At 40.7% G+C, this 13,877-nt stretch overlaps 1 protein-coding gene across 8 annotated transcripts in view; it reads left to right on the forward strand.

Moving 5' to 3' along the window:
• Window positions 1-13,877, forward strand: part of PRMT7 (protein arginine methyltransferase 7) — a 44,850-nt gene that overhangs the window by 4,233 nt on the left and 26,740 nt on the right. For 7 of the 8 annotated variants that reach the window (XR_016444177.1, XM_090062783.1, XM_090062784.1 and 4 more), the window contains 4 exons: window positions 251-287; window positions 9,939-10,088; window positions 12,011-12,119; window positions 12,499-12,611. Coding sequence is in view for 7 of the 8 variants with exons in the window: in XM_090062783.1 (XP_089918909.1) it covers window positions 251-287; window positions 9,939-10,088; window positions 12,011-12,119; window positions 12,499-12,611 (409 nt within the window). In the remaining variant the exon portion in view is untranslated. Of the gene's footprint in view, window positions 1-250; window positions 288-4,058; window positions 4,129-9,938; window positions 10,089-12,010; window positions 12,120-12,498; window positions 12,612-13,877 lie in introns of all 8 variants that reach the window. The other variant, XM_090062781.1, reaches the window with a different exon arrangement.

Here is a 13,877-nt window from a genome sequence, read left to right on the forward strand (position 1 = left end):
TCAGAAGAAACCAAATTATAGCATAATAATTTGTGTTCTGCTCATTCATACTTTATAGTACACAAAATGGGAGAACATGTAGAACAATAATTGACCTGAATCTTTTGGAGCAAGGATTGAAATTGCAGTGTCTCAGTGATCTAGCTACTCACTAGGACTCATTTCTTTAGGTCTCATAGCAAAAATTATTCTCCCAATTTTATATTGCACTGTTTAATATGCTGTGTTTTCATTTTAACTTCATTTTTAGATCACGCTATGCAGACATGCTGCATGACAAAGACAGAGTAAGTACAGGAAAAAAATGGCTCCTAAAATGTGGAAAATGTGTGTTTTTCTTCCCCCTCAACAATGATTAAATGCAGAAGTTTTCATGAAAGTTTCAGAGTATTTTATCAGCATGCTTTAAGGCAGTGTTTCCCAACCTTTTCCAGCCCGAAACACACTTACATTAGTAAAAATTTTCCGCAGCACACCTGTTATGGCCTTCCGCATCCTGATACCTATTGTAGCTCGTTGCCATGGCAAAATTCCACAGCACACCTGTTTGTTTCTGACTGCATACTTTCGTGCTGCTGCACACTAGTTGGGAAACACTGCTCTAAGGTACCAATCCTGCAATTTGAACAGCACAGATCCTACTGTGCTGGGCAGGATGGGTTTGATTTAAATCAGATCTGTTTAAATAATGATTTAAATCACTGGTCAGAAAGCCTTGATTTAATCATTGTTTTCTACAAAAAGTGCATTCTTGTTGTTTGTTATAACTTTAATACATACTATTCACAACTTGGAGACAGAGATGTAGGGTTCATTTTACAAGGTACACACTATACATTTTAAAGCAGTGATTTACTTTGATATTTTTTTCAAATGAATTCTGCAGCTACATCAGAAAACTGAATTACGATTTGGTTAGTTTACTTACCAAAGCTAATTGAAGCAGATACTTATTTGAAGTCATTAGGAGGTAAACTATCTCCAATTCACTAGATTAATTGTGGATATTTGGGGAATATTTTTGCCATGCTGTATTAGGAGGACAACATCAATCATTACCAAAACCAACAGACATTTAAATTGTTTTATTTAACTAAAACAACAAGCTTGTGTATTTTTTGGATATTTTTATTCAACAACAAACATATAATTATTTTAATAAAACAAGTGTATGTATTTTTGAATTTTTAACTATCTTAGTTATAATGGTGAAATTTGTTTTTAACAAAAAATAAATAGATTACTTCAGCCAGGTTAACATGAGAAACATAAAATACTAGGTTATGCAGCAAACTCGGTCTTCACCTCCCTCTTACTGTGTATCCATGAACTGGAAAAGAAAGACAAGCTCAGTTAACAGAGATGCTTAATGGGATCTTCTAGACTGAGGACTGAGTCCCATTGCGTAGAGTGGTTTTCTTTAATCTTTACAAATCTCTAGAGGAGTCTCTGGGAGCTCTGTAAGATTGGGCCCCTGTTGTGACCAATTTATAAACCTTTTTTTAGAAAAGAAAATGAATATATTGTCTCAAATAGTATATAACTAGAAGTTATAATCCCTATTCCATAATGATATTTTTGAGCTTTTACATATCTAAAACTAAAACTATTTGATGTAGATTTATTTTTTAAAAACATCTTAAAATACAATTAAATTTTAAAAAAATCTGATTTAAACGTAAAAAAAAAAAAAAGATTTTTTTTTAAATTGTTTTTTATCTACCCTGGTGCCTGGCCACGTAGCTGTTGTCAGCATCTGTCAGGATGTCACCAGTGGGCCACTACTCTGGAGCTCAAAGTATTGCTGTAGTAATAATAGGAACAGGAACCAACAGCTATTGTAGTAATAATAGGAATTTTCTAAGAAACCTCTAGTTAGATATGGGAATTTCATTTCTTTGACTCTCAGGGTAGTGTACACAGAAAAACGCCTTTCTACAAGAAGTAAGGATGTTCTCAATTTATGGAGGGAAATTACTGAATAAAGAACTTTTAACTTATAGTTTCATAGTTGGTAGGGTCAGAAGGGACCTGAACAGATCATCAACTCCGACCCCCTGCCGTGGGCAGGAAAGGATGCTGGGGTCAAATGAGCCTGTGGGTAGGTGTCTAGCTTCCTTTTGAAGACCCCCAGGGTAGGAGCGAGCACCACTTCCCTTGGAAGTTGGTTCCGGATCCTAGCTGCCCTGACTGTGAAATAGTGTCTCCTGAAATCTAGCCTGAATCTACTCTCTGTCAATTTATGGCCGTTATTCCTTGTTACTCCTGGTAGTGCTTAGGGGAACAGGGACTCTCCCATTGCCTGCTGGTCCCCCTTGGCCAGTTTATAGATGGCCACCAGATCCCCACTCAGCCTTCTCTTGTGGAGGCTGAACAGGTTAAGGTCCCGTAGCCTCTGTTTGTAGGGCCTGCCCTGCTGCCCCTGATCATGTGAGTGGCCCTCCTCTGGACCCTCCTGATGCTGTCCACATCCCTCCTGAATTGCGGCCCCCAAAACTGGACGCAGTACTCCAACTGTGGCCTGACCAACTTGATTGGTTACGAATATAGGAAACCCTTGCCATTTGCGGGGGATCTGTTATGGAGATTCCTGCAAATGGCAAAATCCACGAATACTGACGGGGCTCCCTGTCAGACCACACAGCTGCCGCCTGCTCCCCCTCCACAAGAGGCTGGAAGCGCAGGACTCCCCTGCTGTACTTGGGAACTGACTGCGGCTGCCTCCGGGGTAGAAGGTGCTTCTGCCTCCCTCCCTGTCCCTGGAGTTCACTCTATGCCTGCCTAACTCTGCTCTCCACTCCACTCTCCCCAGCTCTGCCCACCCCCACCCCATGCAGTGCTCTGTGCCTGGCTTAACTGCAGGGGCAGGAGCTTGGTGCAGCGCCAGAGGGAGCTGCAGCAGCACTCTTCCCAACCCACCCAGTTGGTGCGGCACACTGTGAATATTCAAATCCGCAAATAGTGGATTCATGAGTAGCAAGGGTTTCCTGTAGCTGCTTTTCTTATGTTTTGAAAGAGCGTTTTAGATTCATTTGATACGTTCGCTATAGCAGTTCCATCTAGTGTTTTCTGTCTGCATGTATTTGTGATTAAGTTGTGTCTTTTTATTCTCCTCTGCTTATTGTTGGTTTAAATTTTCTAATTTGGGCTAAGGGGAAAATTAAGGTAAACATACCTTCAAAGATGACTTGAAATCATTTAAATGACAGTAGATCTTCATTGCCCAGCTATAACATCTGTTAAGTGAATTTTATGAATATCTTCTGCATATACTTGGAAAGCAGTCTAATTGTGGGAACAGCCCTTTGTAACCCAAGTTTTAGAAACAGTGTGGTGGGACAAGATCATTAAATAGCCATCTGACCAGGGTAGAGAAACTCATTCACTAACTAGGATTCATAGATTGTAAACCGCCGGAAGGGACCTTGCAAGATCATTGGGTCCAGCCCCCCCTGCACTGGGCAGGAAAGACAGCTGGGGTCAGGTGACGCAAGCATGGTGTGACCATCCATTCTCCTCTTGAAGATTTCCAATGTAGGTGACTGCACGACCTCTGGAGGGAGTTTATTCCGTAGTTGAAACCATGACTGTGAAGAAGGTTTTCCTAGTGTTAAGCCTGAAATGTCTTCCACTGATTTGTGGCCATTACTCCTGGTTTTCCCCAAGATGTCAACCTCCTCTCTCTTATTCAGGTGGCAAGTTACCTGGTCATAGAAGGAGATAAGATTGGTAAGATGAGACCTGCCCTCAACAAAGCCATGCTGGCTGTCATTCAGAATCCTACCTTCTGCAAGACTATTGCATATAGACTCCTTGATAAATTCTTCCATGATTTTCCTTGGCATAGAAGTTAGGCTAATTGGCCTATAGTTGCCCGGGTCCTCTTTCCTCCACTTCTTGAAGATGGGCACAACATTGGCTCTCGTCCAGTCTTCAGGGACCTCCCCCAAGAGCCAGAAGTCCTGCAATGACTTTGGCCAGCCCCTTCAGCACTCTCAGATGAAATTCATCTGGTTCTGCTGACTTATAAATGTCTAACTTTTCTATCTGATCACCAGGGATCCTGGTTTTCACCGAGAGGCCACCACCGCACCACATCCCATGCAGCTTTCCTGCTGCCGGCCGCAGGCAAGTGGTGTGAGGTACAGCTGTGGCGGTGCATGCAGCGGTGGTGGCGGCTGCCATATACACCCCTTCTCCACCCCCCGCCCCAGCCAGGCAGGTGTGTGCAGCCCGCAGAGCGGTGCTACTGCCCTCACCCGCCCCCAGGCTCTGCTCCTGGAGTGGGCACAGAGTGAGCTGATGTGGGTGGCCTGCAACTGGGAGCACCCCCACCCCCACCCCCACCCCCACCCCTTGAGCCCAGCCCCCAGAGCCCTGTAGTCACTGATGGACCTGGTCCGGTTTACTTACTTCTGGCTGTGTCATTTGTGCACACATGGATGAGGAGCCATGGGATAGTGGTTGGAGGGCCGGATGAGCCTAGGGATTGTCTTCACAACATCCCAGATGCAGGCCCCAGGGAGGCAGCAAATCTCATGAGCTAGGGGGTCTGAACAGCAGGTGGATCCCTCAGTGCCCTGGAGGAGGGAGTTCCCCCCCCCCCCCGCATCTCCTCTTAGGGGTGACAGTTCAGTGACTACCCACTTCCTCCTCTGGTGGGGTGTGGCCATTTTGGTCGTGTGTGGCGAGGGGAGCGTACCTGTTGTGCAGTGCCAGGGGAGAGGCAGCCTTGCCCCTGCATGTTGTGGAGCCTGAGACGACTGTCTTCCAGGTAGCTCTGGCTGGGTCTTTTTGGCCAGCCTTCTTGTTGGCCTTCTTCTCTATCTTTTTCTTTTCTTCATTCTTCAGGAGAAGATGACTAGCAGTCATCAATGTCTTGCTTGTGGGCCCTGATGGCATGAAGTCTGCCTACCTGGGCCTGGAACTCAGTTACCTGGGACTCCAGGGACCTCACTAAGGAGTGTACACCACAGGTGGGGGTGACCTTGCTCCCATTCCCAGTTTCTGGCAGCTGTGCCAAGCAGCCCTTGCAGCCCAGTGCCAGGGGCTCCGTCTGGATGGAGGCCTCAGTGGTGCGAGGGAAGGGAAGCCACCAGGTATGACACGCCCCCACCATTGTAGGCTATGCTACTACTCACGAACTGACCTGCAGACTGCTTCCCCTGTTTGCAGTCCCTGTTCACTTGCTGGCTCCCTGGTTACCTGGGGGGATCTCCTTGTTGAGGGTGACCAAGCCATGTAAATTTCTAGCTTGGAAATTTGATGGCAGGGGAGTAGTAGCAGTCTGAATTGCTAGTGCTCCCCCACTGCCAAATTTCCAGAGCCGTAGAGAGACCCATGGGCCAGGAGTTGAGCACCTCTGGCTTAGAGCATTTCTAGACTGTAAGAACTGACTAAGAACTTTTTTCAGCAAAAATTAAAGTATTGTGAATTACATGGTTCGTCTAAGTTAACTGAATAAATATTTAAGGTTTTTGAATTTCAAAATAAGGCTTAGAAATGAAATATATCCTCAGTGCAGATGGAGGGTGAAATCTTAGTCTTTTGTGTAATAACAGAATGAGGTTCAGCACCTTGTTGGATCAGGCCTGTTGGATCATAAATCTAGTCAGAACAAAAAAAAAAGATAAAATGCACAGTAATTAACTTTTGATGAAAAACACGCATCACACATGAGAGGCTTAATGGAAATGGCACACCTTTTAGTTCAAGGTGAACCAGCTAATAATGTATAAATGGTACTCTAGATTCACACGTGTTTCTAGAAGCCCTGACATTTATAATTCACATACCATGATTTTATATACATGAGCACTTAATGTTGCTGCTTAATTATTTAAGGATAAAGAGAGAATGTAGCATAGCTGTGTGAGTTCGATGCCGAATTATATAAGGACTGAATTAAGCACAGGCTCAGACCTGTTCAATTTAAAACTTTTATTGTTTCACAGAGCCATAAACTAAAGGAGGTCTGTTGGTTCACGAGGTTCCCAAATCAAGCCCTTGCTCTCTAACCCGGAGGCTAGGTGCGGCTGCCTGATTTAGTAGTCTCAGAACTGGTCAACAGCTCATTTAAAAGGAGTCCCTTATCTTTTTTTAGGCAAAAGATACAAAACTGCCCCCATGGTGGAAGTGAGGCATTTAACATAACTTTACTATTAGTTATATATGATAACACTTATACATATGAATTTCTAATTCTTCTATTGGTTATTTAGTTAACTTATCTATATTATAATATCAGGTGATACGCTTTGTATTATAATTTTTACGCTTTTTATGTTAATTCTTAATGACCTTTATATTTCTTATACTAATTTTCTATAACCTAAATACATTATTCATCTATATGTTTTGCTGGTTTTTGGAGGGTTAAAATGTCAAGGCTGACACAATACGTGGTTGTTTTTTCATCATTGCGGTTTAGCCATGCAGTTTCCTATTCTTAACAATGTAAGCGGCGTGCCTGCTATTTTTATCATTGTTCAAAGGTCAGAAGTTCAGCATTTTCATCTAAGGGTCAGAAAGTGATTACCAGAATGTCAATTGCTGACTCCTCAACCTCCTTGAAGCATTCTGGGAGTTTTAGTGCATTGTTTCTAATGCTAGGCCTTGCTTAGCATAAGCACTCTCTCACATAGCTGGCTCTTTTGTGTGTATAGGTAATATCAAGCCTATCTAATTGCATTCTGTTATAGTACATTTCAGCAGTGTAGTGCAAGTTTGGGGATGAGTCCTAATTTCCTTTTATATACATTTGCTACAGTAGACGGGTAATACAGATGCAATGAAGTCAACTTCTTACATAGTTTTATAATCACAAAAAATAGAGGGTGCTGCATACTGTACAGCAGCTTTACCTGTCTCCAGTGTTATTCAGTATGGGAGAATGGAAGTATCCTTGGCAATCCTTGACTAATTAAAAATGGGAGGTTTTTTGAAAAAAGGAAAATAATTGTCTGTACCAATGTTCCTTTGTTAATCTGGTAATCCGTTTGGTTTCTTCTGTACTGTACTGAGATTCATACGTCCCAAAATGTTCAGCAAAGTGATGACATTTAAATTTTAGCCATTATTGGAGATTATTGTTAGAACATAGAATAGGCACACTAGTTGTGCCTTCTGTTTCAACTGGTTGTTTTTTTTCTGTGTCATGTCATTACAATTATTTATTGGGTAAAAGAAATGGCTATTTCCATTCTATTCAATGAGTGTGTCAAATAAAAAGAAGCATGTTTGTAAAGGCAGTCTTGTTGCTTTAACCAGGAAAATGTTTCCTTATTGCACACAAGATTAACATAAAAATTGAGGAAAAAGCTGTGTTTCTTTGCTAGTGGGTCTTTACTATCCTATACCAGTGAATACTTTTCTCCTACTATGTTGGGTCATTTGAGGGTTAGCAGGATTTGCGTCTCATTACAAAAGCATACTTTTGGAAGTGCTTGATCACTGGTTCTTTGTTTTTCCTTTTCCTTTACACCTGTTGGGTTCCCAAAACAATTCACAAGCCAGAGTCCTCAAGTGTTTCATAAGAAATCAGTCACTTCTGTTTTCTTTTAGCAACTTGTTTCCTTTAATTCATTTTTAAGTTTATGTTTTGGTAGGTAGTAATAGATCATGATTGTCTGTCACACATTTCCTCCAGCTGGGAATCATGTCGTTCAGTATCTGGCTTTAGAAAGTTGATAAATCTCTTACCTTTCTTTTGTTTCAAAGAGGTATTCTTGCGGGCTGGTAAGGAGCTAGGTATGATGCAAGTCATCAGTGGATTCCCCTGGTATAAGATTAGAGGGTTCCAGTGAAGCTGTGGGAACAGCAGGGAGATGGGTCATGATTTTTTCAGACAATGGCAGTGGCTTTAAAGCCCTTTTATTTTAGAATATCAGTTTGAATTTAAATGCAATCACTAGGACAACTTTTTAATGGGTAAAATAAAGATAAAGTTGAGGTTTCATAGTGATTCCATGTTCCTTGCCTTCCTTGTAATATGTTGAAGCTCTGCGTTCTTAGATAACCTTCTGTAAATGCCCCACATTCTATTTGTGAAATATCTAATGCTTGATTTGTGGAATAGGAATTTGAAGTTCGCATAGGCCTGATGTCTGTTTTCAGAGATGTTCTCAGGACTTCCTTTTCATCTACTTCAATGTTTAATATCTATATCATGAGTTTAAATGTGCAGAGTGGAAGTGAATGAGCAGGGCATAGTTCATGGCAGCATGTCCCAGTTACTACCCAGTTAGTTATCTTTTAGTTGTCACCTTGGTCTGGTGTGCTGCTAGGGTGTTCTAGTAATTGGGTTTGAGGGGAATGATTGCTGTCTGCCACGTGAGCTGAAATCTTGATCCACCACATAACTTTATGTAGCTGTACTAATTAGAGGGCTGAATATAGTTTTGCAAAAGTCTGTCTCAAAAGATGCATATCAAGTATAAACAATACCTTTTCATCAGCTGTTGGTTATACACTTTCTTTCCCGTTAGTTTAAATCACGCTTATACATTTCCGTATTTAAGTCAGGCACTTGTTTCACAGCAGCCTGTCGGGCTAGGGACAGAAATTACTCATAAACCAATGTAAGTGAAACCAATTCAAATCTAATGCAACAGAAGTTTGGTGCACACTTTGGAAATTACCAAAACTGGTTGAAGGATCAGGGTTCATCTTTTTGAGAACATAAACACATTAAAACCAATTTCCATTCATCAAGAATAAAAGCACTCGGTTTTTATAATTATCACTTGTCTTGCATTGTGTTAAAACGAATGGTAAATGAACTTGCTCATATACAAGCCAGTGTTACAAAGAGCAGGAGACTACAAAGCCAGCTGTAGGGATCATAAGAGACATTTATAGAAAATGCACCACAGAAGCTGGATTTTTATCCATTCTTCAGGCTTTATAATAAAATTGCAAAATGTTACTCGAACCATTGCCTAAGAACTATACTGTTCTGTGTTCCCTCGAAAGCACCATGAGCATATTCCCTAGCCTTTATACCAAGTGGTCTAGAAAGGGGCGGGTGATATTGTATTCTGAATAGACGGTTGTCCCTAAGCTGCTTCCCATTTGAGGCCCCCTCTGAAGAAACATTGATTTTTTTTTTTCCCTCATGCATATACAACATTTTTTCAGTGATCTAGTAATACTGAGTCCTAGATGGTGCCAGTTGCTGCCGCTGCCTAAGACATCTGTGTATTGTCATAATGCACTGACCAAAGTGACAGCAGGAAAAGTTTACAGAACCCAGGTGTTGCCGGCACAAGGTGCTCGAGGGAGGCAACAATTGGGTTCGTTGCCCAGTGTGCGTCGCGCCAAATAAACACACTGGGGGAGAAGCAGACAGAGTTTATTTGAGCTCAAGTAAAAGGCACAGGGAGACTGTATTGTCTCAAATCCTGCACACCTAACCCTGCAACAGTGGGATCTTTATACCCCGGTCAGTTTCACTGTCAGTGATTTTCCATCAGCTGGCCTCCCTCTTTCTCCCCTTTCCCTCCTCCTTTCTCTCTCCAAGCGGTGCCCTTGCATTCCACAGATAACAGTTTTAGCTCGCCTGCTTTCCAGAAGGACAGGAGATTGCAGGCGCCAAAGAAAGGGTTACAAAGGTTGGGCAAGGGGAGGTTTTGGCTCTTCTGAGCCTGGAGCAGAAGGACTTACTCGACACTCGTGGTCTTCCATCCCTCTGAGTTACCCAGGGTTATGCCCAGTGACACCAACACAGGTTACTGTTGAAAGTTATTGGGTGGCACTGTTATTTCTTGCTGAAAGACAGTAAAAAAAACACAAAAACAAATTGAAAATGGATAGTACACCTCTCTCTGTAGTGTGAAGGAAAAGCAGACACCTACTAACTCATAGGGCCTGAAAATAAAAGGCCAATTTACAGAAGGGGATTCCACTGGGTGACTGATCTTTGTTTGTTTTTCTTGCAGAATGTGAAGTATTACCAGGGTATTTCTGCCGCAGTGAGACGAGTGAAAGAAAGGGGCGAGAGAGCAATTGTTTTAGACATTGGGACTGGCACAGGACTCCTGTCTATGATGGCAGTTTCAGCAGGTGCAGACTTCTGCTATGCTATTGAGGTAAGTATTTGCTTATGGACAGTACATATGTCTGTGGCTCCGGGCATGCAAATGGTATAACTAGCATGCAGATAAGAGTGTATGCACTTAGTCTAACCAAAAGAGCTCCAATTTGTAATTCCCGCTATCAAATCAGCAATATGGGTACCTCTGTATCGTGGTTTTTAAAGAGACATTTAAAAAATACCATTTGTATGTTCAAGGAAGTTGACCATATAGGGAGATATTTTTAGTGAACTATTTTATAGCTCTTGGCAGTTTCTTGAAACACCACAAAACTGTAATTAGTGCAGTTAGAAACGAGGTTATTGCACTGGATCTTCTGAGTTTCTCTTCCTAGCTGAAAAGCAGTATTAGGGAAATGATGGACATTCTGAAAGGTGCTTGTACTCAAAACCATGTTGTAGTTTTTCATAAGCTTAATTTTCTCTTCAACCATGAGTTCTCAAGACTCTTTTTTTTTTGTAGTGTGGACCACCTCTTAATAGGAACATGCAGTTTCATATACTACTACTGGATGTCCAGTTCCTGCCACAGTTTGCAGGGAGTTCCCTCATCCTTGCCACTCAACTGAGGATGTTCCCAGGGGCGGGGTCTGTGTATGCAGCTATGTGGCTGACCAAGTGGGGAAAACCCCAGCTACCAGGCAGCAGTAGGTCCAGGGCAGCAACTGGTGCTTGAGATATCTTGAAGAGTGGTGGGGATGATGCACCCTGCATCATCTCTTACCACTGTGGGGGAGGAGGAATAAGATAAACTTGTGAAAGCTGAAAAACTTCTTACGTTGAGAAATTTTTTAAAATTTTTTTTATTTTCTAAATATATTATTTGGAATCGCATGTCTAATTAGTTTGTACATTACACAGGGTGATTCTGCAAATGGGCCCTGATTTTTTTTTTTGCTGTGTCCATATTAGTTTCTGGTTTATATACAGAATTCACCATTAGGCATGCCAGGATTGTAGAAATTTTCCAACTTAAGCAGGTTTCTAGCTTTCACAGGTTCCACCTTAGGCAGTTTTCACTTGACCAGCTGAAACTGCCGATCACAGCTTTTGTGCTCCCACAGTTTAGAAGTAGCGCTGAGTAATTTTAAGTAGCTTCTGCAGTTTTATATTTACCTAAAATCATATAGGCTCTTTGGGCACAGGCTTTGTGTAGTGCAGTGAAATAGCAACATTTTAAGTTCTATGGGACAGCTGGATTGAGTTCAAAAGTTGTTACCAATCTCCTCTTCTAAGTAATCAGCTCCTACAGTTGGACCAGTTTGAAAATACTTTAACTTAGTACAAAAAGCCTTTTGCATTGCAGAAGTAACCTAGAAAGATGGCTGTCGTTTTAAAAACTTCCCATATATTAATTTTGGTCTTCCCATTCTTGACTCAGTAAGGAATAAAATAAACATTTTTCTATCAGCTGTGATTTGGGGGGGAAAAAAACTCTCTTTTGCTATGGTTCATGTTTTGTTAGATATACATTTTGACAAGCAGAGCAGCTCTGTTTGTTTTATTGGCAATCAGTTTCTCTTTCTCCCCCCCCACACTTCAGCTTAATTAGGTCTTGTAACCATCTTATAATGAGCAGATTTTGAAACTGGAAGTTTACTTCAGATATTAGTGATTAATATTCCTCATATAAATGTTTCACTTTTGAAAGGTTAGAAGAGTGATTGAACTGCATAGTATCGCTATGTGCTTTTGCACAGGGGGCATATGAAGCTTATGAATGTGTTAAGTTCTAAAAAGTAACAGTCACATTCTTACGCTTCCACAGGAATAGTTGTGGTAAAAAGGAGGTTTTCTTTAATAACATTTAATTTCTTTGTATAAGATTGACTGTGTAGCAGTATCTTCCCTTTGGATGCTGATGCTTTTTGTATGTTGCTATATCTGATCAAAATATTGCATTGTTGGTAATTTCAGGTTTTTAAGCCTATGGCCAATGCTGCTGTGAAGATAGTGGAGAAAAATGGCTTTAGTGAGAAGATCAAAGTTATTAATAAGCACTCCACTGAAGTCACAGTTGGACCAGGTGGGGAAAACTCAAAGAATAAAAATTTGGTTGTTTAAGTATGTTGACTATTTAAAAATCTGTTTAAGTATTTTGTGAGGTGACGCTTCTTTTTCTTTTTCCAAATCTAGCTTAATTTAATAATCATCCTTCCCTCTGGAATGTGGTAGAGAAAACAAATCCAAAGCAAAATTTTCACAAAAGCTCAGTTATAAACTTCTTCATTGTTATTCCTTGATGCTCAAGCTCCACAATGAACATTTAAACTGCACCACAGTAAAAATCAGCGGTTTTTTTATCCATTTATACTTGCATCACAGTACCTGATGGGAAAGAACATTATAACATTCTCTAATATAACACAGCCTGGTAGCATCTTAATTTTTCCCTTTTTTAAAAGATGGAGACATGCAGTGTCGTGCAAATATCCTCATAACAGAGCTTTTTGACACAGAGTTGATTGGAGAAGGCGCTTTACCAAGTTACGAACATGCCCACAAGTATCTTGTACAGGTAAGAAGTTAAAAGTAGGTAATATAACAAAATCTGTCTCTGGTATACCTCCTTTCTTTTCTATAGCGATGGATAAGGCTTGAATATGGGCTGTATTTAATTCCTACCTCAGTGTGTAATTTGTCAGCATTGTTCATAGAATCAAGGCCAGCAGTGACCTTCAGATCAACTAGTTTATTTTTTGTATATCAAAAGTCCTTAAATTTCACAGTTACTCCCATCTTGAGACCAAGTAATTGCATTTGGTTAAAGGCTATCTTCCAGAAAGTTATTCAGTCATAATTCTATCCAGGGGGCATGAGAATCTACCACTGGATAAACCTTATTGGCTTTTTCCAGTGATTGATTAATCATTCCCAATGTCCTTTATTTATAAAGTTTTATTTCTAATTTGATTCAGCTTAGTTCAATTCAATTCTTAGTTCTTGCTATATCTTTTCTGCTAGATTAAAGAGGCACTTAGTTTCCAGTATTTTATCCTGGTCTGGGGCAGGTTTCACTGTAATTTCATTCTTCCTTTCATGCAGTAACTTATTGAGAGACAGTTATCTGTGTTAGTCTGAAATCAGACAGAAGTCAAGGTAAAGATGTATCTCCGAGTTAATTACCATTGTGCAATGTATTATAATATAATCGCCCCTCAGTCTTGTTCTTAAGCTAAATAGGTTGAGCTCAGAATCTTGCTATATTTTCTCTAGCCTTTTAATCACTTTTTTTTCTTGCGTCCTCTAACGTTTCTGTATCCTTTTTAATTATAACTGTAGAATGTTATGTGGAATTCTAGTATAGACACCAATACTACGAACAGAGAAATTAGCTTCCTGTTCTTCCTCCCCTGTCCATACACCCAATTTCATTTAAAGCTTTTAGCATTTCACTGGGAGTGCATGTCTAGTTTCTTGTACATGATAAGACCGCAATCCTTTTTAGTCACTGCTTTCTAGGACTCTCATTACAGTCTGTAAGTATTATTTAATCTTCGCTTTTTGTTTATTTTTCATTGCATTTGTTAATTCTAGTCTTGGTGCTATAGCTCAATGAATTTGTTTTGTTTTATAAAGTTTGGGTGGGTCTCTAATACATGAAAACAGCATGAGCTTAGTAGACAGTTAAAAAGAAAATGACAGTAGTAGGTACTGGAAAAAGGTAAGTAATTCTCACAGCCACATTTTGAGAGTTAGACCTCTTCATATTTTATGGGGGCGGGAGTCAGGGGATAACGGTAAAGCATCTATCCAGCATTGTGGAAGAAGGGTCGCATAATTG

Source organism: Crocodylus siamensis, chromosome 9 (genome assembly GCF_052110815.1).
Source record: "Crocodylus siamensis isolate JL-2025a chromosome 9, ASM5211081v1, whole genome shotgun sequence".
NCBI classification, from domain to species: Eukaryota; Metazoa; Chordata; order Crocodylia; family Crocodylidae; genus Crocodylus; species Crocodylus siamensis.